This window comes from Branchiostoma floridae, chromosome 13 (assembly GCF_000003815.2).
Source record: "Branchiostoma floridae strain S238N-H82 chromosome 13, Bfl_VNyyK, whole genome shotgun sequence".
NCBI classification, from domain to species: Eukaryota; Metazoa; Chordata; class Leptocardii; order Amphioxiformes; family Branchiostomatidae; genus Branchiostoma; species Branchiostoma floridae.
The window spans coordinates 17,423,205-17,449,567 of record NC_049991.1 but is presented as its reverse complement, the minus strand read 5'-3'; the positions used below and the strand labels follow the sequence as shown (position 1 = coordinate 17,449,567).

The 26,363-nt window shown below is 38.7% G+C and overlaps 1 protein-coding gene across 4 annotated transcripts in view; it reads right to left on the bottom strand.

Moving 5' to 3' along the window:
• Positions 1-26,363, bottom strand: part of LOC118428907 (ankyrin repeat and fibronectin type-III domain-containing protein 1-like) — a 163,790-nt gene that overhangs the window by 39,148 nt on the left and 98,279 nt on the right. For 2 of the 4 annotated variants that reach the window (XM_035839191.1, XM_035839192.1), the window contains 6 exons: positions 13,115-13,216; positions 8,391-8,653; positions 7,643-7,724; positions 4,917-5,020; positions 2,485-2,609; positions 1,899-1,977 (listed from right to left, as the gene is read on the bottom strand). In XM_035839191.1, the coding sequence (XP_035695084.1) occupies positions 1,899-1,977; positions 2,485-2,609; positions 4,917-5,020; positions 7,643-7,724; positions 8,391-8,653; positions 13,115-13,216 (755 nt within the window). Of the gene's footprint in view, positions 1-1,898; positions 1,978-2,484; positions 2,610-4,916; positions 5,021-7,642; positions 7,725-8,390; positions 8,654-13,114; positions 13,217-13,772; positions 13,861-23,578; positions 23,694-26,363 lie in introns of those variants that run through there. The other 2 variants (XM_035839194.1, XM_035839193.1) reach the window with 2 other exon arrangements.

Sequence of the window (26,363 nt, the reverse complement as noted above, 5' to 3'; positions counted from 1 at the left end):
GGCCGTAATCGTAAGAAGACAATCAGTCCGGAAGTTTGACGTCAGCGCGCCGCGGGGAGCCAATAACGATGTTAGTGCAAATCTTCACCATTTTAAGCTTGGCTGTAGTGGGTGCTATATTTAGCCTGTGAGTGATCTCGGATGTGATTATTTTTAGTGTTCTGAGTGAAATTCCTGAAGGGATTCAAACAATCGTGAATAACACTGTAGGCTTTGGCAGAAATGCTGATGTCGTATAATAAATGTTATCAGTAATGTTCTTCCATCTACCATGAAGCCAAAAGTTGATCCAATAAAAGCTCAACTTAACCTTGAAGGTGACATCTTTTTTACCTCACATGACTTCTCACAAGACAGAACTAACAGCCTGGCCTTGAATGTAGGTCTATTTCCAGAAACAGTTCTGGAACTTTCGTTGAGCTTTATTTTCTGACACTAGGTACTTTGACAGGGAACTAAATTTAGGATCTTAAGTGCACATTTCTGGAATGTTGATGTTTCATTAAATTTCTGGAACATTCTCAGACAAAGAGAAGTAGAAGCTCAAGTTCATATCCTACCAAATTTCTAGAATGTTCTCAAACACAGAGCAGTCAGAACCAAAGTTTATTTATCACCAATTTTCTGGAAGGTTCTCCAACAAATAAAGTGAGTTTAAAGCTTGGGACTAGTTTCAATTTCACTGAATTTCTTGAACATTCTTGAACACTTTGCAGTCAGAAATCAAGTTCAAATATAACATTTAACCAAATCTCTGGAATATCTTGAGTTTCTTAATTGAAATATCTAACGAAAAGGGAAGCTAATGTCCAAGACAAAAATTTCATTTCAGTCTTTAAGTCAGTCAAGAATTTAACTTCAAATTTGCAACAAAAATATCTGTAAAAGCACAGACTAGATTTCTTGTTAAAACATGCCCAAACCAGCATCAGTCTTCTGGTCTGACCAGTCCTGGTCATTCACCAAATATTCTTATAATTTTCTGGCAATTGGAGAGCAGAAAATCTGAATGAACATGTATGGGGAAATATGGCATTTGAAGGTAGCAGTATCTTCTGCTGTCAATCTAAAAAAAAGGGAGAAATATTTGGATGGTGCTATGACCAGTGCAATGGCCAAGTAGGTAGAGTGGACTATCTCCATGATGTTCATGTAGACAAGTGATTACACAAAGCTGTGTGGTCCAAGGCTACAGAAGCAGAGATGGGCGCCATCTGATGCACCTTTTGGTAAGGGGAAATTATCAACCTACACAAATCTAGAAGACACAAACATGTGCTCAACTGGGTTCATGTAATATCTGAGTTAATTCTTTGTTGCCTAGCAACCCCACGTGTCCTAGCAACACACCTACCCCACCCACTCTGACTTTTTCCTCGCCCACTTTCCACCCTTTGGTTGAACTTTCATGTCCTGAAACCTTGAAAGGCTTCAAAGGGCTTAGAGGGCACAATCCTTTTACTAGTCATTCAAAATGTCAAATCATTTATCATGTTTTTTTTAGAAAGCAAAAACTAAATACCAGTCTCAGCTTGTTTAAAAAAGCTGAATGCTGACACTGTAGCTTTAAAGCAAATCCAAGACAAGTAATACACAAGCCATGTTATCTGCAAAGTGTATGTACCAAGGCTTTCCTGAATCCGATTAAAAAAAAATTAGTATAGAGTTGTCTACACTTTCATATAGCCTATGAGTCATTGACACAAAAACAAAATCCCACCCAACAATGATGTGGGCCACAGATGCCATTGATGAATTTAGTACGAAGCTGTTGAAGGACTGGCATCTTCAAAAAGAGACCTCTATCAGCATTTGGTAGAACTACACCCAGAACCCACTACTGTCTAATACCTTCATCATGCAGTTTTAGCCCTGATACAAACATGAAAGACACCTACTTGCGTGCTCAAACCCAGCCTTCATTCTCTTTAGTAGCCGGAAGCGCCACTCCCAACTCTTCAACTGTTGTTCTTGTTCCTGTGAGTTAGAGCAGAACAGTGAACTTTGAAAGAAAATCACTGACAAAATTTTCTTGTACAAACGAAAATGTGTTTTTTCTAAACGTTCTTCCATAGGCTACAAAAAGGTCTAAACTCTAATTCATTGGCTTTCATAAAACATCAAACTTAAAGATATAATGCTGAACTGAAACTGGACAATATAAAAACTTAAGCAAGAGGGGATACAGGCATGTACGTTTTAATTGTACGTACACACAGTTTCAGGGGGAGAATATCAGATCAAAGTTTTCCTCAAATGTAAACGTACCTGTCACAACCTGAATAAAGTAAAAGTAAAGTAAAGTTTTCCTCCTAGTCCAGTTTTCATCTAGTACGTGATTTTTCACTTTTTCGTCCTGTCATCTGAATTTTCACATTAAGTTTAAATGTCCCAGAATGTCCCAGAATTAGCTACCCAGAACTAAGGATCCGAAATAAACTGGCATTAAGGCTAATAATTATTGGAAATTAAAATTTGTCGCACCTTTTGCTGCTGTGCACTGGTGGGTGGACCCATGTTCACCACCTGCTGCATGATGTTGTCCACCTTTCTCTCTGCCTCGCTCACCAACGTCGCTAGGTGCAGACCGCGCGCCTCCGGACACGTGACTGGGGAGAGAGGAAAGGTTGAGATTAAAGCTCAATCTATATAGAATACACCGTGTTGTATTTTATAGTATGTCTTACCCACCTGAGAAAACCCATGTTTTGATGCGAAATGCGCCAGAAGTTGAACAAACTTGGTGCCCTCGAACCAAAAGTGTTGCAACAGCAATGTTCCAACGTCCGAATCAGGTATGCGAATTGCTAACCCAGTCGTATTCAGCCCGCTCGAAATGGTTCGATTTACTCGAATGGAGCCTGTGTGATGCGCCTTTCGAACCTGTGCGATACGGAAGTGTACGGCCAGGTCCGGAACACCCGTATCGAACGTTTTCGCGTCACAGGTATGACATAAAGCTGCTACATCAGGGCTCAAAACACTTTTTTCTGCATACCTGCACTGATGCAGGTGGCATTGAAAATTATCTGCACCAGACAAATTTTACCTGCACCACTTTGAATTTAGGACCTATGAGTCATACTAAAAATGTTCAGGTACCATTGCTATTTTTTCTTTTATACTTTATAAGTGGTAGAAGTCAATGTTACAGTTAGCTTATAACAATCCATGTACACCTAGTACATAATAGGACAATCATTAAATGTATGAAACCCAGTACATGGACCAGTGCAGGTTAGGTGCAGGTAGACATGTATCAGAAATACCTGCACAGCTCCAATTTTACCTGCACTAACCTGCATAAAATTATGCAGGTGGTATTTCTTGCCCTGTTACATGTATATTATGTGACTATCAACGAAAGTTATAGCTCTTCAAAATGTAAACTCTTGCTACCCTGACCAATTTTCAAAAATCGAAATCTGTAAATTTGATAGACTAAGTGTTGGGAAGTATAGTACATGTACATAAAATTAAATCAACAATTCTGATAGGCTGACAACAAACAATTTGACAAATCATCTAAGTCGAACTGTATTACATTTCAATTTGATGAAAAAAATGTAAGGACACACCAAGATCAAACATATTCAGTGCTTTGATGAATAAATAAGAATATTTTCTTCCATAATTACAGTAAATGTTAACAAAATTGCATCACTTCCATAAAAGAGACCCTTAGCTAGTCTTCCTGGCTTGACAAAATCTAGAGGAATGGGAACAATGGGAACTTGGGTTTAAACCAATGATTCAGAAGGAAATGGAACTAGCAGCACAGAATAAAGATCTCTAGTTCTATAAGGGAGTGTCAATTGCTGAAGAAAAAAAAAACACTCATAATGTTGCAAGAGGACCTAAATATCAAGCTGAGGTCTTGAATATCAAACACCGTGTCAAGTGCTGGCTTGTTGTGCTGTATTAGGTTCTGGTATCAAATGCATGACGTCAAGAAAATCCTTTAAAATTTCTTTTTTAATGCCAAAAAGACGAACGGATTTGACGTCATCACTCCACATGCCTACCTTCTTCATGCTGCTTTTTGTAGAAGTGATCAAATGTCACGCACGTGTCGTGGGGGATTTTCCACGTGAGCTGGTAGGAAAACAAATTGTGTACCTGGCCTCAGATGAAGTCATTTACTAGACAAATTGCGCTGTGTTGGATCAATTCCAGTAATCGTGGGAAGGCCTGGGGATATATGTTTTCCTACCAGCTCACGTGGATAATCCCCCCACATACACGTGTGTGACATTTGATCACGTTTACGGAAAGCAGCATGAAGAAGGTAGGCACATGGTGATGACGTCAAATCCGTTCGTCTTTTTGGTATTAGAAAAAAAAAAGGATTTTGGTTGACGTATTGTTTGTGTGTTTGTCCAAAAATGGCAAGGGTAACTACATCCTCTGTTGTCGTGGACGTGTAGACGTGGTTACAATGATTAAAATGTTCAATGGATCAGGCCACACTGACTTAAGTCTATGGATGACATTGGGCAATCTGACCCAGCATTTTATATCTATTAATATATATTAAATGCCAACACGAGGAAACTCAAGATAGCATTTTTAAAGACTTGACATTAATGAATATCACATCAACAATTTTATTCGTCAATTCAAACAAAAGAATCGACGTTGTACCACTTTGGTTCCAGAACAGTTGTATTTTTGACAGTGCCGTACAAAAGCGAGTTCAAGTCTTACGATTCGTAGTATAATAGAGTCCCAGGCCGTACCGTGAAGTATATATTGGTCACAGATACTAAACTTTAGTATGGTCCAGGTACGACATAAAAGTCGAATGTGGTACTTACATCTCAGGTTGTCCACAGCAAAATATGGACCAGAAGGAACACCAATATCAAACATGAATACGGCCTGGGTTCAATACAAAAGTCAAATGTGGTACTTACATCTGGGGTTGTCCACAGCCCCAGCAGTGATCAGCATCTTGGACATGGGAACATTGTTGGTCATCATCGCCACGTCCAGCGGTGTGAAGCCTTCCTCGTTAATACTGGGTGGGAAAAAATTGATCATGATGATTTACAGGTCCTTGTATAGAGCCTCAGGTTGTACTTGAAGTATACAATGTAAACCAAGCTTTAAAATATAGCCCTTGGACCTTCAATTGAAGAAGGAAAAAAAAATTGACAATATGTACATAACTGTTTCGTCTTTTAAATTTCGAGCCAAAGTGTTAAGAAAATTAAGAAAAAATGTTTCAATTTCAAAGATGTTTCACCTTTTCTTTAAAAGATATACCGTGGCTGTCTTTTTTCAAGAATGCTAGAAGCCTTTAAAGTTAGGAGATTATGACAGGAAATAAGTCAAAATACCCTAACACAATTTTGGGCCGGATTGCAGTTGGTGGTCTAGGGACTTCCAACAGAGATTGAGAAACTGGATTTATGATTGAGTGTTGGTTAATATTCCCTTTTATACCTGTCATGCCGTAATCTGATTCCCGTGAATCTCTTGGGACCACTACATGACGTACAGCATGTCACGTTACTTTGGGATGAGTCAACTGCCTGACTGTGTTTCTTAGGATCGATGGAGATCTTTGTCAGCAGATTATTGGCCTGGCACTGCATGCTTTATTCATAACTTGTGTCAGTCCAGTTTATCATTTCTAGCACAATATGTAGGTTAATTATTTTCTTCTTTGTTCCTTTCAACTAGGGCAACAGCTATGAAGTGCTAAAAGTGCTGATTATTTTCAGTTGTTCTATAAGAAGAGTAAGGAGAAAAATCATGACAGGACAACTATACAATGGGATCATTAGTCAAGGATCAATAAGAGACAAATTCTTCCATTTCTATGTGTCATCAACTGCGTCTATCTTTATGACATGACAACTCGTTTGAATGATTCATAACCCATATGTGTGTGTGTAAATCCTCTCATTGCATGCAGTGCAGAATTTACAAGACTGGACGTTTAAAGAATTGAGATTAAACTCTGAGATGGTTGGATAGATGGTTGGATAGCAGAAACAAAAAGACTTCTGCCTTTTGGGAAAAGTACTGTTGAACTAGTCCCCAGCAGGCTATAGTTCACAATGTATAATGACATGTTTTTGATATCCTTGCACAGCAGTGTGGCCCAAGGGCAAAGAAAACTGAGATGGGCACCACCCTAGACACTGTGCATGTACAGTGTAAGGAGGGCTTCAATGCATTTTTTTAGTAACATAACCCACATGTGATGAGTGGATGAGCAATGGCCATGAAGATTACACAGCCACTCAAAACCAATTGACCAATTTAAAGTGAATGCGTTTATCCACGAGTCCTCAGATAGTGTTTCCGGCAAGAGCAATTCTCCCTCAGGCGTCATTGGAATTGTGTTCGGGATGATTTCGAACAAATTGCTTGATGTAATTTTGTCTCCACTTCAGTGCAACCCAAGCCAGCCAGAGCTGTTCATGAAGGTGCTTCATCCAACGGTCGATAATTGCTCAACAGTCAGTTGAGGGTGTCCAATTGCTTGGGCTGACTCATGGTCACTGCGTCAATCCCCGATTTACGATTATCGAATAATAGTAAATCACGCCTAGCTTGGGTTAGATACAGGGGCAGTTTTGTGCTGTGTATAAAGATGAAGTACTATTTAGTTCTGCTTTTCCCCATTGAATTTTTCACTTCATAAATAAAGGATTGTCATTGATCATTTTGACTATAGTTAGTCATGCTTTTTCCAATTGAATTAAGAAAATAAGGCTAACTCTTCATATATAAAAGTCCTTGTTATTGATCATTTTGAATATAGTAAGTAACTCTGCTTTTTCCAATTGAATTTACAAAATTTAAAGCTAACACTTCATAAATAAAGGTCACTGTCATTGATAATTTCAACTTATCTAATCTATAAGAACACTAACATCTTTCATGTCAGTGAAGACAATGTGACCGGGTTTAAATGTGACTTAGTAAACGTAAAGCAGAATTGTTTTTTCAACAGAATAAAATTACTTTCTGTTTGGATTGGCCCCATTTATGCAATATTTTGTCTTTCCAAGCTTCCCACAAACATGTTGATGAATGTTCTCTTAACACGAGACAAATCCATCGGAAAACAACCTACATTTCCAACAAAGAGGATAGATTATGGATATAATGACAAACATACAATGCTGTCAAATAGCTATGGATTAATAATAAATCTTTATTAAAATGTAGAGCAGAGGACAGGTCTGTAGATACCAGCTGTCAAAATTTTGCATAATTTGTATGTCCTGTTTTACTTTCCCAACCAAGATGCCACAACTCAAGAACTTGAACCAGGGTCTGGTTACAAACAGTTTTAACTACATGTAACGTTAGTTTATCCTTTATCTGCCTTTAACCTATATCCGTTGTGTTGCTAAACAGGATATCCAGGGATATTAAATCAATGGAAAGTAGTTTCAAATTGTACTTTTTTCAAGATATTGCCGTTTGGAACCATCATCTGTCGACTTAAAATCCCTGGATACATTGTTCTTAAAAAGAACGGACTAAGGTTACCCTACGAATAAAGGTGAACTAGCGTTAATTGGAAACAGGAGCCAACTGTAAGGTTGCTATCAGTACCAGTTGAGCCACAGGGACACCCCTTATTATAAGGAGAAAAATATTTCTTACAAACAGGTACCTGTTAATGTCGGGACAGTGAGGAGAGTTGAGCAAGCTCCTGACAGCATCCAAATCCTGCAGCTCCACTGAGTCAAACAGAACTGGGTGAAAAAAAAACATAACAACAATCAAATATTGAAGGTTCAGTGGGACGATCTCTATCTGACTAAAAACCTGTAGTCAGTGGTATCAAAAGCTATGGCTGCAGATTGTGGGATGAAAGAGACTCTGTAGCTAAAATAGGATTGGAGTTTGAATGTAAGAGATGGATATCGTTTCAAATTTGGCTATAAACTTGAAACCAGACTGGAGTTTCAAACCAGGCTATAAACTTGTACTTCTCAATACCCAGTATCTACAATGTTCACAATGTTTTGACTGTAATAGATATATTGGATAATGCATCAAATATCAACAGTTAGCAAGATAAGTGCCTTTTTTGTCCATTTCAATATTTTGTCTACTACATAATGCAGGTGCAGTACTGCACTCACTCATAAGGGGGCGTGCTTAGATGCACCACCACAGATGCCCTAGTCTGATAAGGATTTTATCTGCAGTGATGTTTTGATGCAACAAAAATGTATATCACTAATTCAGGGAACATCAGATAAGGTATGAGTAAGTGAATGAATGAGTATACTATTAGTGACTGATTGAGTGAGTGAATGACTGATTGATTGTGTGAGTGAGTGAGTGAGTGAGTGAGTGAATGTGTGGGTTAGTGAGTGAGAGTGAGTGCTCGAGTAGTCATGATATGCTCTTACCTGGAGATGGCATGGGTCCATAGCTGGTTTTCCGAGACCTCTTCCCCTTGTCTAGATTTGGCCCCATGGCTGAGTCTATGGAGAAGCCCCTGTGCTTGTTGGACAGCTTCTTGTTGACACGTGAGGAGGTTGGAGGAGGGACTGAGGGCGGGGTCGCTGGGGGGATGTTTCTTCTCTTCATCTCCTCGCTGGAGGGGGAGTGTAGGCTCTCGATGCTCCTGGACCGGCCGGACATCGCTAGCGGATAGTAGAAGTCTTCCCCACTGGAGGAAAGGAGAGAGAAGCAAAATTAATTAGAATATGTACAAAGATTTTCTTGATGCTCCTTAACCAGCCCGACATTGCTAGCGGATAGTAGAAGTCTTCCCCACTGTAAGAAAGAGAAGTGAATTTATTGATTAGAATGTGTACAAAGATTGTCAATGCCATATGCTAAATAGCACCTCTCTTTTGTATATTAATTCATATGAAAAAACGAAATCTCTTCAGTGTCACTAACGAAAAGGTAGTGGATTCTACCTCAAACGTCTGACCATTTCCAAAATTATATCGAGTTGCTTGTCATGAGTAATTGCTATGTGGCAAACTCTTGATTTTGAAACTTCCAACTTTTCATGATTGATTTTAATTCAATCTGTACTATCATGGCAAAAAAAGCCCTGAATTGATAGCAAAAGAAAAGTTTTGCAGCTCAAAGGTAGACACCATGTTTTTTCTGCAACTTTGATCCACTTCCTGCTACTTTTTACAATGCCTTCAACAGCAACTGCAATGTATACGATAAATCATAAGAAGTTCAAAGTACTTTTACGTCCATACAACATTTCACCCACATACATACAGATGCCACATTCAATTGCCATCAATAAAGTGGGCTTAGGTGAGATCCATCCAAACAGATGGGGTAGATTGACTATCTAAGAACTCCATCAGTGAGAAACATGAGATTGTGTATCAAAACCTCCTCTGAGAGGGGCAAAAGCACAGCGTTCTTCATCCCAGTCGTAAAGAGCTGCAAAAAAACACCTTTAACGACCGACCACACAACAACAACTGAAACATGATATCCATCATGGCAGAGATCAGATTTCCTACATCAATGCGGAACTTCAGAGGATATGAGCCGAGTTACAAATCTTTCCTTTCACGCGGCATTTAACATCTTGTAATCAAAGCACCACTTTTGTCCAAGGGCACAGTCGAGTGCATCACTGATGACGCACATGCCTCCGCAGACAGATAACTCAGCAAACTCAGATTGCCCATTTCCGGATGGATAAGAACTCCGCGCCATAAAACAGCCTGGCGATAAATGCGTGTGGAAAGGTTACCTATGGGCACTGGGGCAGAGACTATGCATCACTTTTCTTTTCCTTGTACAAGATGCCTTCTGGTTGAGTTGTAATTTGCCTTAACTTAAGTTTAGGCAAATGGGAGGGGAAACAATTGTTTTGTGCACTGGTTTGACATACATGTAAAAGTAGTGTACTAGAATTGCAAAATGTCTAGAAAAGGAAAATGAAGAAAGGAGTCGCAAGCTTTAAAGTCTTTTAGAACTTATAATATTTGAGGAGCATTGAGTATAGGTTGGCAGGCAGCGTTTCCAACCTGGGCATTATAGTTGGTTCACCTCAGCTCACCTTGTCCCATCCTCATCTAGAGTGTCAGGGACCATGGTTGCCTCTAAAATTGGTTTCACGGTCATGCAGAACACATACTTAATGTCAAGGCAAAAGTAAAAAAAAAAAAAAAACTTAAGAGGAACTTGTGAGCTTTGAAGTGAGAACTAACTTGGAGATGGCTGTGTGCCCATACTTGTCATTGGTTTTTCATACTGACTCAAGTTACTTATTAATAAATTGTCAACTGTTTAATGGAGACAGAACCAAAAATTGTGAGCTTTCAAGTGCTTCTAAACTGTAGCAACCAATGTTTCGGGGTTTCGAGCAATATTAAATCTCATTGCCTACTTGAGCATGAAACGGTAACATTTCTTTTTTGTTTCTGGGACGCCAGCCAGGATCGATGTGTGAATGTCACCCGTGAAATGCTTATGAAAAGAACCAAAAACTTGTGAGCTTTCAAGTGCTTCTAAACTGTAGCAACCAATGTTTCATTGTTCGAGCATAATAAAATTTCATTGCCTACTTGAGCACCAAAAGGTAACATTTCTTTTTTGTTTCTGGGACGCAGGCCAGAATCGATGTGTGAATGTCACCAGTGATATGTTTATGAAAAGAACCAAAAACTTGTTAGCTTTCAAGTGCTTCTATACTGTAGCAACCAATGTTTCATTATGCGAGCATAATAAAATTTCATTGCCTACTTGAGCACCAAAAGGTAACATTTCTTTTTTGTTTCTGGGACGCTGGCCAGAATCGATGTGTGAATGTCATCCATGAAATGTTTATGTTGCCAAAAGGTGAAAGTCAAGGCTGTCAGTCTGCCAACAGCTCAGGCAGACCAAACCACTTAAAGCTAGAACTTCGTTAGCTCCTGGCATTAGGCTCAAGGAAAACGATATTGTGTTCTCCGTTACCCTTTGCTACCAAAAACCTGCCGACCCCAGCCTATTTGGTCCCCCAGCGCTGGCAAGGGTGCTAGTTCACTTTTATCTCTGGGGTAACCTATATCCATTGTTTTGAAAACAGTGTATTTAGGGTTATCAAGTAGACTGACAGTGGTTCCAACCTGCAATAAGTATCATATTTTGTTTTCAAACTGCAATATTTTCAATTCAAAACTAGTGGGTTTAGAGTAGCCTGGACACAAGAGTAGCCTGGGGTCTGGTATCCAGGCTAGGTTTAGAGCTAACTGAGTGTGCAATTATCTCACCCTCATCCTGTGTAATTATTTTCTCTGGCTTTCTTCAGTTTGTAAGATGCTTGTATTACATTTCCAAGGGATATATTAAACTTGACCCACTTGACCTCTTAAAAAAAGAACTATCATCATGGATAATAGAACTTGACCTTTACCACCATTTCCAACAACTGGTTCCCATATTTTTTTGCATACAAACTTGACCTGCTGACCCTTTTCCACAAGAGAACTTGACCCCATTGACCCCTTACGGGGATATCTCTTGGTTGGGATGAGCTCTTTGAACCACTGTTGACTGCATGAATCTATTGTACAATCAATTTGTAATTCTGCAAGCTATAGAGGTTTGCAGTAAATGGTCTAGATCTATATCTGATGAACTTGAACCTTTTGACCATTCCCACAATAAATCTCTTCCTTAAATGTGATTGAGTGCTTTGAACCACAGTTGACTGGATGAACATACCAGACTAGTATAATTTCTAATTCTGTGTAAATGAACAGTAAATGTACTTGAACTTTCTGACGGATTCCCACAATATCTCTTCCTGGGTATGGGATGTGTGCTTTGAACCATAGTGGACTGCATGAATGTACAACTGCTAAGCAAAGTTTCTGATTCTGTCAGCGTTAAGCGGTAATGATCTGTGAATATACTTGACCCTGCTGACCAGTTCCCACAATATTTCTTCTCTACATGGTGTGCTTTGGACTATAGTTGACTGGATGAATGTATGATTTTCAATTTTGTCAAATTGTAACTTGTAGCAGTAAATGATCTGTAAATAAACTTGAACTTTCTGACCGATTACCACAATATCTCTATCTTTGGTTTCTGAGTTGCTTTGAATCAGAAGTTGACTGCATCAATGTACACCTCACCTCACCTCACCGGCCGTAGGGGCAGCAATTCCATCAACATGTACTACAACATCCACTAAGCAAAATTTCTGATTCTGCGAGCTGAAACCTTAGGGGTAATGATCTGTGTATACACTTGAACCTCTGACCAATTCCCAGGATACTTCTTCCTTAAAACAGCAAATGTGTGTTCAACCAGTTGACTTTATGACCTAATCATAATTTCTAATTCTGTCAGCTATAATACCAGAATTGTCAATAAACCTAACTCCACTGACAAATTTGCACAATTCTCTTGTCCCTATGTAAGATATTTAGTGTTCGTAGTTTAGAAGATCCATAATTTTTTTTATCCTACTCAGGCTGAGTTATGTGGAATAGTCTGAGGGAGAACTTGAGGCAGGCACCTTCAGTTGTTTCTTTTAGAAACATGGCGCAATGAGATATTGTGTATCTATGGTCTATGAGAAGATGGACTGATATTATGTTGACTACTTCGAAAGTAATTATGGAATCTTGAATTGCAAATTATTGTGTGTACTATCAAGAAGGCAAGACCTCTGACCTCCTCCACCCTTGAGATCATGAAAAACAGCTTAGGCCAAAAATGTCAAGGTTAAATAAAGGTAAAAAAATATTCTTCCATGACTATAAAAGCATTACATATACATATACATTTATCAGTTATGATCTGTTTGAACTTGACCCGCTGACCCCATCCCACAATACTCACTTGTCCACGCTGATGGAGCGATACTTTAGCGCAGCCTTCCTCTCCTCCTTCGGATGGTTGATTTAATTTCTGATTCTTTCAACCAACTATAATGTTAGCACTAACATTTAATCTGTTTGAACTTGACTCGCTGACCCAGTCCCACAATACTCACTTGTCCACGCTGATGTAGCGGTACTTTAGCGCAGCCTTCCTCTCTTCCTTTGGATGGTTGATTTAATTTCTGATTCTTTCAACTATAACATTATCACTAAGATATAATCTGTAGTTTGAACTTGACCCTCTGACCCAATCCCACAATACTCACTTGTCCACGCTGATGGAGCGATACTTTAGCGCAGCTTTCCTCTCTTCCTTCGGATGTCCGGCAAACTTCCTGGCTAGACGGGACAGCTGACCACCCTTGGTGCTGAACATGGGAAAGAGAAGACCTGGTCAGTTGTGCTTCCTTAAAGACTCCAAGAAAGTAGGCCATTTGCATCTTCTCAAGCTCAAGTCAGGGAGTGATAAATTCCTTCACTTCCAGCACAAAAAGGTGTTGGATCAATATTACTCTTTTGACTAGAATGTTAAGTATGTTAAGAATTACATAGTACAGACAATGTAAGACCCGGTAACAGGTTTTGATGTGCATAAATTAGTAAAGAGAGGACCTGGTCTTAAGACTTGCAAGGACAATTATGATGGTTTGATATTATGCTGTTCCACATTTCCATAAAATCCCCAAATCCTTGATTGCATCCCTAATGTACTGCACCTGTATGACTTAACAAACTTGAAAATAAATTGATCGTAAAAATTCTGAAGATACTGCACTTCAAATCTTTCCTGAGGTTTCATTGCTTAAACTTAGTGATGTCAAAGCTGAAACCGAATCTAAAAATGATGACATATTCAGTATATAAAGAGACACAAACAGACATACATGTAGATAAACAAACAAACAAACAAACCGACAAACATACATGACTGAGCTTGCCAGTCCGCTGGCATATTCTCGGCACTGGCGGAAAGAATTCCTGCGTGTTAGCCTTGCCATGGCAGGTTTACCACCCAGCCAGTAGTTACAGATGTGGCCTTTTCAACAGACGCCCCCACTTTAATATTGTGTCACCGTGGGCATGTCACAACTGTCAAGTTAACAATACTGACAGTTCCTTCATGAATATTTGGGGCATACCATTCTGGTAGTTAGGGGGGATTTGGATACTGCCACTTCTTAGTATAGAAAGCATACTTTTCAGATAATAAAATAAAATCAAAGATTATCTGAGATATACTAAACAGCAAAATGTTTCTGACTTCAATAAAATCAGAGGTATTTAAAAAAAGCATACTAAACAGAAAAATACATCATACATATCAACTTTAAGCTAATCTTGATTTTGCCAACCAAACGTAAATCATCCCCATATATATCATACGTTTTGTATGATATGCTATGATCGTGAATTCATATCAAACTCATGGTATTAATATCAAATAAATTTTGTTAGAAACTGTTCATCATACAAAATGAAGATGTTCATCTAATCAAACTATGGTGCTGGTACTTAAAAGTACCAAACAATCGATGCTGAGAGATAGAAACCACAAGGGTGTCATGTGGACCCTTTTATTTACAGACCTTCCTGAATGGTATCCACGCGACTCAACTGATTTAGAACATGATGTCGCCATACTTCACTTTTGTCAACAATGGCGTCTTTCTCCCACAATTATCCTCCGTAAATATTTCATAACTTTTGGACAGTGATGAGTCTAGAACTGAGATAGCTTTCAACTGAAACAATGAGTTAGATGCTACAAAGCACATTCCAACAGGCTCCGAAAAAGGACCTGTATTGTTCTGGTCAAATGCTTGTCTCTTGAAAAATGTAACATTCTCATGCAAAAAAATTATATCTGGTAACAATCATCTTGATTTATTGTTTGACAATGTTTGTTTAGTATGTGTGCATAGCTTCAAAAGAAAGCATTATAAAACGCTAGTTCACCTTTATCCGCAGGGTAACCTATATCTGTTGCTTTAAAAAACGGGTATTTATGGATATCAAGTCTACCGACGATTTTCAAAGTACTAGTTTGACCATAATACAACTTGAAACCACCGTCCGTCGACTTGATATTCCTTAGCACCGTGTGGGTAAACACTACGAATATAGGTTACCCTGCGGATAAAGGTGGACTAGTGTTACACTTACTGTACTTGAATTAAGCAATTGGTAGAAATGTGTCAGTATCTAAAAAAATATGTTTTTCTGCTTTCTTATCACTTTGAATTCTTGGTTATCAGGTAGGTTCACAGCTACATTCCTACCCTCATCCATAAATAGATCTGCAGGTGGTTAACAAGGACAGAGGAGAGATGTTTTTCACAAACAAAACCTTTTGTTGCCCTTAGCAGTAATCGTTAGTTAAAAACATGATGTAAGGACCTGTTTTGTTCTCAGTGTTTTATGAATGCCTAAATGCATTTTTTTCTCATAAATGTCCTTCTAAAAAAGAAATGCTAGGAATCTACTAATGGCCAATACTTCATAAAGGGTCTGCATTCAGCAACAAATTAGTGTTTACATTACACAGTTAGGATTAGTATAAATTTAACTTTATGGGACCCAAGGCAACAGTCTTGACTTACCGGTAATAAAAAAAAATGGACAATTGCTATTTTCAAAGCTTTGTACCATAAACGTAGCAATAATGCAGAGGTGGCTAATAATAAAATCCACAAAACAAACCATAGCATAAACCTAAGTACTCATATAAAAAATTACCACAAACCATTGACAGGTTTCTGAGTTAAGCCAACCAATTTAACGTTATGCAGAAACACAAACAGACAAACAAACAGGTCCTTAAAAACAACTATACCTCTCGTAAAACTTTCACGGAGGTAATATTATAAAAGCCTACCTAGTACAGCAGTCCATGGTTACAGTACATGCAGACAAACAGGAGCTGCTACCAGTTAGTTCAAACATCATGAGCTATAGCCTGTATGGGTACAACTCTACTCTAGTCTGGTAATGTCAATAACATTATGATATAGTAAGGACTCTGCCCATTAATGCCATATGGACAATTGCTACTTTTATGGTAAAACTTACTTTGAAAGCATTGTACCATTTGAATTCAATGTAGCAATAATACAGAAGTGGCTTAATACCACAATATAAAACAATCCAATAAGAAAAACCTAGTACCACAAACCATTCATAGGTTTTCTGAGTTAATCTGACCAATGTATGCAGACAGACAAACCAGTCCTAAAAAACAAAACCTCCTGCGAAACATTCTCGGACGTAATATTATAAAAACCTACCTAGCGCAGCAGTCCAAGGTTACAGTACATGCAGACAAACAGGAGCTGCTACCGGTTACTTCAAACATCATGAGCTAAAAAGTATAGCCTTATAGTTATAGGTACAATAACTCTACTCTGGCCTAGTAATATTAATAACATTATGATATCGTACGGAACCAGCTAATGCCATATGGCAGGGATTTCATTCCAAGCCAGCGGGGCGCCCTCATGAATATCTGATTTCACTTTTACTTTCTGCCAAAGGTAATCAATTGCTCCTCCATCATTGCCCTAGGTTCAATGTCACCTGTCAGGGAAAAGCCACCAAAGAGCCAATCATTCTCTTTTGCTGGGAAATTACTGTAAATGCAGAAATGTTCGCGGTGGTTTAACGTTTGCGGTTCCACGGTCGTCTCTTCACCGCAAACTTTAAAACCGCCGCAAACATTATTCTGTGGCAGTAAGAGACTACAGTGCATGGTGCTACCGCGAACTTAAAACCACTGTGAAAAGTCCTTTTTTCCGTTACCGCAAAATTAAATGCCCGCGAATGCACAATTTAACAGTATCTGATTTCATTCTTACTTTCTGCCTAGGTAATCAATTGCTCCTCCATCATTGCCCCAGGTTCAATGTCACCTGTCAGGGGTAAGCCACCAAAGAGCCAATCATTTTCTTTCTCTGGGAATTTAATTTGTACTTGAGGTTTTAATTACATTTGGTAGTCAATATTCATTGTGCTGTGGTGTGTATGTATAACAGTTTATAAATAAAAACAGTGCCTTTATTATTCACTTCCAGGGGAATTCAGTTTGTTCTTGTTCATTTGGAAGTCAATATTCATTAACTTAAAGTTAGTGTGTGCAGGTTATGACAAAATAAAAACCATGCCTGCAGTGTTTAGGGAATTTACTTGTGTTTTATATTTCATTTTGGTAGTCAATATTCATTGTGTCTCAATAGATAAAAACAATGCATAAACATGTGCATGTAGTTGTTGGGAAATTCAATTAAATTTTGTTTATGTGGTTTATAGTAGACAATATTCATTGAGAGGGAGATTGAAACACCTTTTATTTCGACCCTTGAGGCTACCATCTTGTTGGAATCCACAGAAATGACCCAGTCTTCCATTATCATCATTTCAAAGCTGTTTCGCTGTTTCGAATTTCCTGACCTTCCTATTTCAGCAGAGAACGTAATTTTTCACTGAAGAACTAATTTCCAGGGACACTTTTTTTCCTTCAACATCCTGCACGGAGCAGCCTAATAATCATTCTTTTGCTGGAACAAAGTCTAATGAATAAGAAGTTAGAACCTACAGCAAAATTTACATAATTAATATGACTTTTCCAATCTATTCTTTCCAAATGGAATTAGTTAATCCAACCTTGAACTAGAAATCTTTCATGTCCCTTCATATCCAGAAGCTTCAAGCTCCAAATGGACAAAATTACGTTCAACAGAATCCCGTACACTCGGAGAAATCATTAACGTCATTACCACAAAGATGGAAACACCTTTTATTTAGAACCTTGAGGCTACCATCTTGTTGGAAGCCGCAGAAATAACCCTCTCCCATTATCATCATTTCAAAGCTGTTTCGAATTCCCTGAACTTCTCATTTCAGCAGAGAGTAACTTTTCACTGAAGAACTAATTTCCAGGGACACTTTTTTTCCTTCAACATCCTGCGCTGAGCAGCCTTGTCATAATCCTTCTTTTGCTGGAACAAAGTCTACGAAGTTAGAACCTACAGCAAACTTTACAAGTATGACTTTTGGAATGTAATATGTCCAAATGGAATTAGTTAATCCAAACTTGAACTAGAAATCTTTCATGTCCCTTCATATCCTTCATATCCGGTCTGTTAGGATCGGCTGTGAGGGTTTGTTGTACAGACGGAACAGATGGGGAGCACTAACTCCTACGTATACAGGGCTGCTGTCTTTTCAAACACTGGCACACATAAATATCATGTATTTATTTTCTGTATACACAAACTCCTAAAAAATGGCTCCTCAATCACTTGCTCGCTCACTCATTCATTCATTCACTCACTCACCCATCCTCACTCATTCACTTAGTAAACACCTTTGAACACTCACTCATTTAGTCCGTTCCTTGCTTACTCATTCACTCCCTCTCCCATACTTTAACTCACTCACTCTCACTCACTCACTCACTCACTCACTCACTCACTCACTTACTCACTCACTCACTCAAACAATTACACATGTCCCTTCATATCCAGGAGCTTAAAGCTCAAGATGGGAAAATTGATGTTCAACATACACTGTCAGAATCCTGTTCACTCAGAGAAACCATCATCACCAATTTGAAAGAAAGACTGAAACGCCTTTTATTTATCACCTTAAGGCTACCATCTTGTTGAAATAACCCTCTCCCATTATCATCATCATTTCAAATCCATTTCCCTGACCCTCCCATTTCAACAGAGAAAGAAATTTGTCACTGAAGAACTCGTAATTCCCTCCTACAGTGTTTCCTCCAGCTAGTAGAACATGTTATCAGTCCTGTCAGAGTTAACTAGGAAACCCATCCCTCTGTGGCGTCTAGCACCAGCCGAACCTGCCCTCAATTTATGACCTTGTGGTAGAACAAATAGCTTTCTGTCTTGAGGTTCTATTTCCAGCTCTCTGATGAGGTAGGATACCTTTTATTTCCATGATGAAAAATGGAGGTGATTATACGTTTTGTTGTTTGGCAGCGTTTTGTGTATGTGTCCTAGTGACAATAACTCAAGATGGCCTGGGAGGATTTTTCTGATGAGACCTTGAAATGACTAGATTTTGGATCCCCTAGGAACTTCTTAGTGTACTGCAGTTGAATTGGCTTTTTTTGTATCTTTTGACCTGAAGATACTACTGTAACAGTCACAAAATTGTAGTCTGTGGTACATGGCTTGACAGTGGCAAAGAGGACTGGCAGAAGTTTGGGCATCCTAGCAGCTTATTGTAGAAGTGCAGGGGCATTTTTGTTTGGAACTTTGTCTATTATGATTGCTTCAATATGTGGACTTATCATCTGGGCTTCGCATTACTATTTTTACCTTGGAAAAGCTTAACCATTCACTTCTGTTGAATTACACATTTTAGGAAATAAACTTCAAATACATTTTACTTATAGAGTTAAATGGTTGGGGATTGTCTCTGACATGAATAAGAATTATCAAAGAAAGTGTCACTGATCCGGACTAAAGTCTATACACAGCCTTGCATATGATACATGTACTACATAGCTTCAACATGACCTAATGAAAACAAGTTATACATAGTGTAATTGTCAGAACCTTGCCAATCCCATTCAGCGATCAACAAAAGAGAAAGATCTTGATAGATGTCTAGCTTTGAATGTACCGGCAACACTGTCGTTACCTGAAAACTGTTATTGTGACTTCAAAGGGAACAAAGATTTCCTCTTCCCTGCTAGACCAGTAAAAGGTCCATCGTATAGACATCAACACAATCTTACTCAGGGCTCAAAATACTTCTTTCTGCATACCTGCACTGGTGCAGGTAACATTGAAAATTACCTGCACCAGACAAATTTAACCCGCACCACTCTAAATTTAGATCATACTAAAATTGTTCAGGAATCATTGCTATTTTTTCTTTTATACTTGATAGGTGGTAACAGTCAATGCAGCTAAAAGCATGATTTACACCTATACATTATAGGACATTTATGTACAAAACCCAGTACATGGACCACTGCAGATTAGGTGCTGGAGACACCAGAAATACTAGAAATACTACAGAAATCCAATTTTACCTACTAGTAGTCACTATAACCTGCATATGCAGGTGGCATTTCGAGCCCTGTTACTAGATAAAAATGCATCAGGCTTAACTATATCCCCTTTGTAGCTTGCATGTGGTTGTGCAACATATCCCCTATTTATCATTGTGTCATCCAACATTGTGTGCAGAATGTTAGGTACAAGATTAGACTACTTGGGATACAGAGCACTAGTAACACATATAATTGAGTCTGCTTAGTCTGGCATGACTTCACTGTTATGAAATATTGATTGAAGGCATCACTTCTACAAGGATGAATTGAATGTGTTAGAGATTTTTTAACCAATGTCACACACAATGTATCTTTGATAATTAGCTAATATGCAATTAATTTCTTTCGATTTGTAGATTTTGTGAATTACTTGCACAGTGACCATTTCCACTACAGGTATCCAGTTGCTTGAGCACCTGTAACCTTGCGCACTTCCAAAACATCAGTGATTGTTGACGCACCTGATTTCCTTAATATATATACTAGTACTCTTTATATATTATATAAACTGACATGTCAATGCAAAAATACAGATTATGAATCTGAATACAATTGTTAGAAAATGTGTACTTTTTTATCAAAGGTTCCCCCAGAGTACTGTAAATGCATTTAAGTTTGCGGGGATTTAATTTTAGCGGGAAACATGACATTTTGTGGTGCTTTTAAGTTCGCGGTAGCACCATGCACTGTAGTCTCTTACTGCCATGGAAAAATGTTTGCGGCGGTTCTATCTAAATTTGCGGTGAGGCGGCCACAGCGAAAATCGCGAACATTAAACTACTGCGAAAGTTTCTGCATTTACAGTAGTTCCTTCTACAGGTTACTCTCCTAAAGGTCATACTTATTTGGTTTCTACAACTCCCAAAGAATGATCTACAAGATGAATGTTACGTAGTATGTATCAATCATGAGTAACTCAACGATGCAGAAAGATAATAAACCCAACAGAACCGATATGAACATGGTGGCACCAAAATATGCGGCTGTCAGTTTCTCTCCCTTTCTGTGAAACCCCCTGGGGGTCATTATGGGTTCTGATGAATGCGCCTGTCACACCATCTCATACCCAGTCCGTGATTAAACCATTAATTTTAGTGCGCTGCTCAAAACAGCATGCAACACATTATATAAGAAAGGTAATATTTAGTTTATCTAAACCTAGCACTCGCTGCATTGCCTGAACATTATAAATATTGGTAAATCTGATTACTATAATCGGACATGAATTGATACCGTCTTCAGTTGTTCACATAAAAATGCAATAACAGAATAAAGATGATAGTAGGTTTCCACGTCAGTAATGGTAAGTCGTAAAACAAGACAACCACAAATCATGTTTTTCATATCTTGCATGCTCGGAAGACAGTATTTCTTTGTTAGGAACATACACACTTGACAGTTGAAGGTGAATATCATTAGATTTAGAAATAAAATAAAATTCATTCTGCAATTTCAAACCATAATAGGACTTGTGGGTTGGCACAGACAAATGTCTCTGCTTTTGTGACCTTCATTGATAGGTTTTAAGTCAAACATATGATCATTGATTTTGAGTAGGTTACAAACTTCACTTCAAGCAGAAGTTTGGCTGTTTTATTAGTATTACATGTTCAACTTTAGGCTTCTTTGTTGGTCCTTCTATTTTGTACTGTTTTCAAAATAAAAAAGAAAAGCCCAGCAAAATGCCTTTAAACACAGCCAAAGCAAAAACAGTAAGAGCAAAACCTCTGCTTGGAGAGTATAAAAAACTGACCCTATCCAAAGTCAAATTAGCAAGTGGTTTTAACTTTCATAAAAATACTATGATAATCGTTCCACTTTTGTTGTGATTGATTCTAATTTATCCCACTTAAGTCTATCACCCTCTGGGGAGGTGCCCCATTCCTAGTAATTCAGTTAAGTGCCTTCTAATGATGTACGGTCTGTTTGGATCGGCTGTGAGGGTTTGTTGTACAGACGGAACAGATGGGGAGCACTAACTCCTACAGGGCTGCTGTCTTTTCAAACACTGTCACACATAAATATCATGTATTTATTTTCTGTATACACAAACTCCTGAAAAATGGCTCCTCAATTACTTGCTGGCTCACTCATTCATTCATTCACTCACTCACTCACCCACCCATACTCACTCACTCTTTCACTTACACCTTTGAACACTCACTCATGTGCATTCAGTCCCTCCCTTGCTTAGTCATTCACTCACTCTCCCATACTTTATACTCACTCACTCACTCATATACTCACTCTCTCACTCATTCACTCACTCATTCACTCACTCATTCACTCACTCACTCACTCACTCACTCAATCAATCAATCAATCAATCAATTACAAATAGATAATTTCATTCTCTCCCATCGAAAACACGAATTGGCAATTTGAAGAAAACAGCATGGGATATAATGAAATATTGCATTGTTTCAGTAGTTGTCAAAACTCCAATCCTGTTAAGCTTGAGAAGTGTCAACTTTTAATGAAAGAAATATGACAGAAAAGTCTTCAGGATCCTTGAACCAGCTGGAGCACCTTCCATCTGAATAAACGCCAGCTTTGTCCTGACCCCAGAAAGCTCTGTCACCTTGAACATGTTGTTGCGCACGAAATCAAAAACACCTTAACAAGGTCCCTTATTTCTGGAAAGACGTCAGCAAAGTTAGGTGTGGGTTCACCCAAGCAGCTTTAATGGACGCTAATCATGATGCTATCCGATTTCTCTGACGTACTTTGGATTTCGCGAGTACTTCTGGTTTGATTTTTCAGCTTGGCATGGCTAAAAAACGAATCTAACAACCACAACCTTCCAGCAATCATACGTTTGCTTTTGCAATATGTGTCTAAAAGCATGGAAAATCCATACAGCTTTGGCTGTGGCTTATTGAAAAAGTGCCGAGGTCTTTATTTGGTCTCGGTACACATTTCAGTGAGATCTGCCGTTAGCTATAAGTAGCATACTGTTATGGAAACATATCTAACTGTGGATCAAACCCCAAAATATAGACATACTCTAATTTTCAAATGTAGACGCAAGTCTTAATTGAGTTACCGTGGGTATATCTAATTAAACATGTAATTGTAAGGTGCTGTATGGATACATATCACAACCATCAAATATGCACAATCATATATTCTACTATAAGACTGTGACAAAGCAGGTATGATTACAAGAAGGTTATGTTTTGGGGAGCTTACGTTTATACATGAATCAAAACCTGAGGTTCTGCTGCAGTGCTGTAACAAGCTGCTACGGGGCCCAAATCTAATCATCTGGAGATCTGATCAAGGCCTACCCGCATGTCAAATATCAATACAATCCATCCAGGCCTTCTAGAGTCATGCTGTTCATTCATATACATACAAATATTATATATACATACAGACACCACCAAAAATATAAGCTTCTTGGCAAATGCAAGAAAATATTGTCTCTGAGTCTGAAATGCAGCCTCATCGTGACAATGACAGATATACTCCATTGTACCTAGACGTTCCCCAAAGGGGAGCCATTTGCATACAAAAATGATCATTAGACCCATGGAAATTACATCTTACATTACCAAGTTCATTATCCTTTCAGACAACAGAAACATTAGATATTAACACAAACTGAAAAAAAAAAACAGTGATAAGAAATAGGCTCTTTACATACATTTCCTGCAGTGCCTGTGCCATCTTGCCCCGATTTGCTCAAGACCGATGTGGGAATGAACTTGACTGGCTGAGACGATAGCCTTCAAAGTAATATACTGGTACTAATGTACTGGGGCTGTAAGATCCACGGAGAGCCCTGCTACCTTCAAGCCTGCGGACTGTTCCATTGGTACTAACTATAGGGGGATGGTCTCAACTATCTTATATAATATAACATTGAAATCAGTCTGGATGTATTTTGCAAAATAAAAAGGGATTACAGTCTAACTCTAAGAAACTGCGTTGAAAAAAAAAATGGAAAAAACGGGGGAAATGAATGAAAAAGATTTTAAGATAGATGGAATTATATTTCATTTCATGTATTGGGAATCCAAACAATGCATGACGAGAGGCAGCAAGGCAGCGGCAAGGCTGGTATTTGTACCATGCTAAAAGCCGAGTTTGGATGTGCATGCAAAGAAAATTGCTGAGGATTTTTTTCTGGCGATAGGAAATGATAGGGTGGATGACAATAGAAAAGCTTATCTGTCAATGTCAGACAAAAATATCTGCAACGTGACAGAATAAAGCCATTAAAGGTACTATTTACCAAACATGGACATATAGGCTCAGATTTCAACACAAAGAATAATGATAAAATCTTCACTTCCAAAGTCAACAATTCAGTCCCATACTGTTCAATTGAGTGAAAGTTTTTGGTAATCCTGATCATTCTAATCTATAATACAATTAAATAATTTATCATCATTATTACCTCAATGAAAATGGACATATTGTTTTTTGGTGTGTCTGTCTGTGTTTCCGGATATTTGTGGTCAGCATAAAATGATATTTGGTATGTGGGTAGGGGTTGGGAAGACAAAGGTCAAGCTCGATTTTGGGCCCCCTGGTATGTGACCTTGGTACTGCAGCAGAACTACCATTTTTTTGTATCTTTTGACCTGGACATGCTATGCTCTTGAATTTTGGGTGGCATATAGCCAGTGATGTAAAATAGAAGTGATGTATGTTTGGGCCCCCTAGCAGCTTGCTCTGGAACCGCAAGGGCATTTTCTTCCTATTGCATTGCATAAGTTCTGTTTTTTACTCTCTCGTTGCCAATCTTAAGCCCCCTTTTTACATGGTATACGCCTCCTATGTTGCCACAACGGATGTGACTATTCATCAAGGTGACCATCCTGCTATCTTTGGAATGCAGCTGGCAGACATACAGCCGTGCTGACAAGGTAAGTAAGCAAAGGTGATGTGCACTCATGTAGGGGGGAAGATGTATCACCTAGCTGGGTATGCAAGGTGCTCTCGTCACCGGGGAAGGGCATGAAATTCTACTAGAGGATATTCTCTTCAGAATCTACAAATTAAATCAGACAGTGTAGGTGTAGGTACATAAATGCAGATATATATGCAAGAGAAAGATGTGGAATTCAAGGGTTCTTTAAATTCAGAAAGTTAAGATTGAAAATATAGCTACAATGTATGGGGTGGATGTTGACATTAGAACCTTGCTAATACAAATTACAACTTTACAAGATACATGTACTAAAGAAAGATTCTGACAATACTGAAAGGTGATGTGCACTCATGTAGGGGGGAAGATCTATTACCTAGCTGGGTATATGCAGGGTGCTCTCGTCACCGGGAAGGGCATGAAATTCTACTAGAGGATATTCTCTTCAGAATCTAGAAATTAAATCAGACAGTGTAGGTGCAGGTACATAAATGCAGATACATATGCAAGAGAAAGATGTGGAATTCAAGGGTTCTTTGATTCAGAAACTTAAGATTGAAAATATAGCTACAATGTATGGGGTGGATGTTGGGGTGAAAGTTGACATTAGAACCTTGCTGATACAACTTTACAAAATACATCAAACCATTGAGGCAAGGAGATGAGATGTCCAGATGCAAGTACACAGAAGAAAGATTCTGACAATAACGAAAGGTGAATGTGTACTCATGTAGGGGGGAAGATCTACTACCTAGCTGGGTATGCAGGGTGCTCTCCTCACCGGGGAAGGGCATGAAATTCTACTAGAGGATATTCTCTTCAGAATCTAGAAATTAAATCAGACAGTGTAGGCGTAGGTACATAAATGCAGATACATATGCAACAGAAAGATGTGGAATTCAAGGGTTCTTTGATTAAGAAACTTACATGTAAGTTTGAAAACATAGCTACAGTGTATGGGGTGGACGTTGACATTAGAACCTTGCTGATACAACTTTACAAGATGCATCAAACTATTGAGGCAAGGAGATGAGATGTCCAGATGCAAGTACACAGAAGAAAGATTCTGACAATAACGAAAGGTGATGTGCCCTCATGTAGGGGGAGATCTATTACCTAGCTGGGTATGCAGGACTGGTGCTCTTATCATGGGGAATAGGGCATGAAATTCTAAATAATATTCTCTCCAGAATCTAGAAATTATGAGCATATATAGTGAAGGCACAGAAATGCTGATACATGTACATGTAAAAATGACATATTACCCAAACGGGTTTCTGGCGCAGACACATAAGTTTGAAGGGTGTGGAATTCACTGGTTCTTTCAGTAAACATTGAAACTTCTTAGTTATAGCTGAAGCAGTGAAGGGTAGACGCTGACATTGAAACCATACTGATATTACATGAAACTCCTGGAAGGAGATGTCAATGCAGGTATAGACTCTCTTGCAGTCTTCGGAACGGGGCTTTTTTTGGGGGGCGGGCGTTGGTCCGCGATTTTTAACGTTGGCCATGTTCTCTTGTGCCGGGAAAGGGAGTTTGCCGAGGAAGGGAG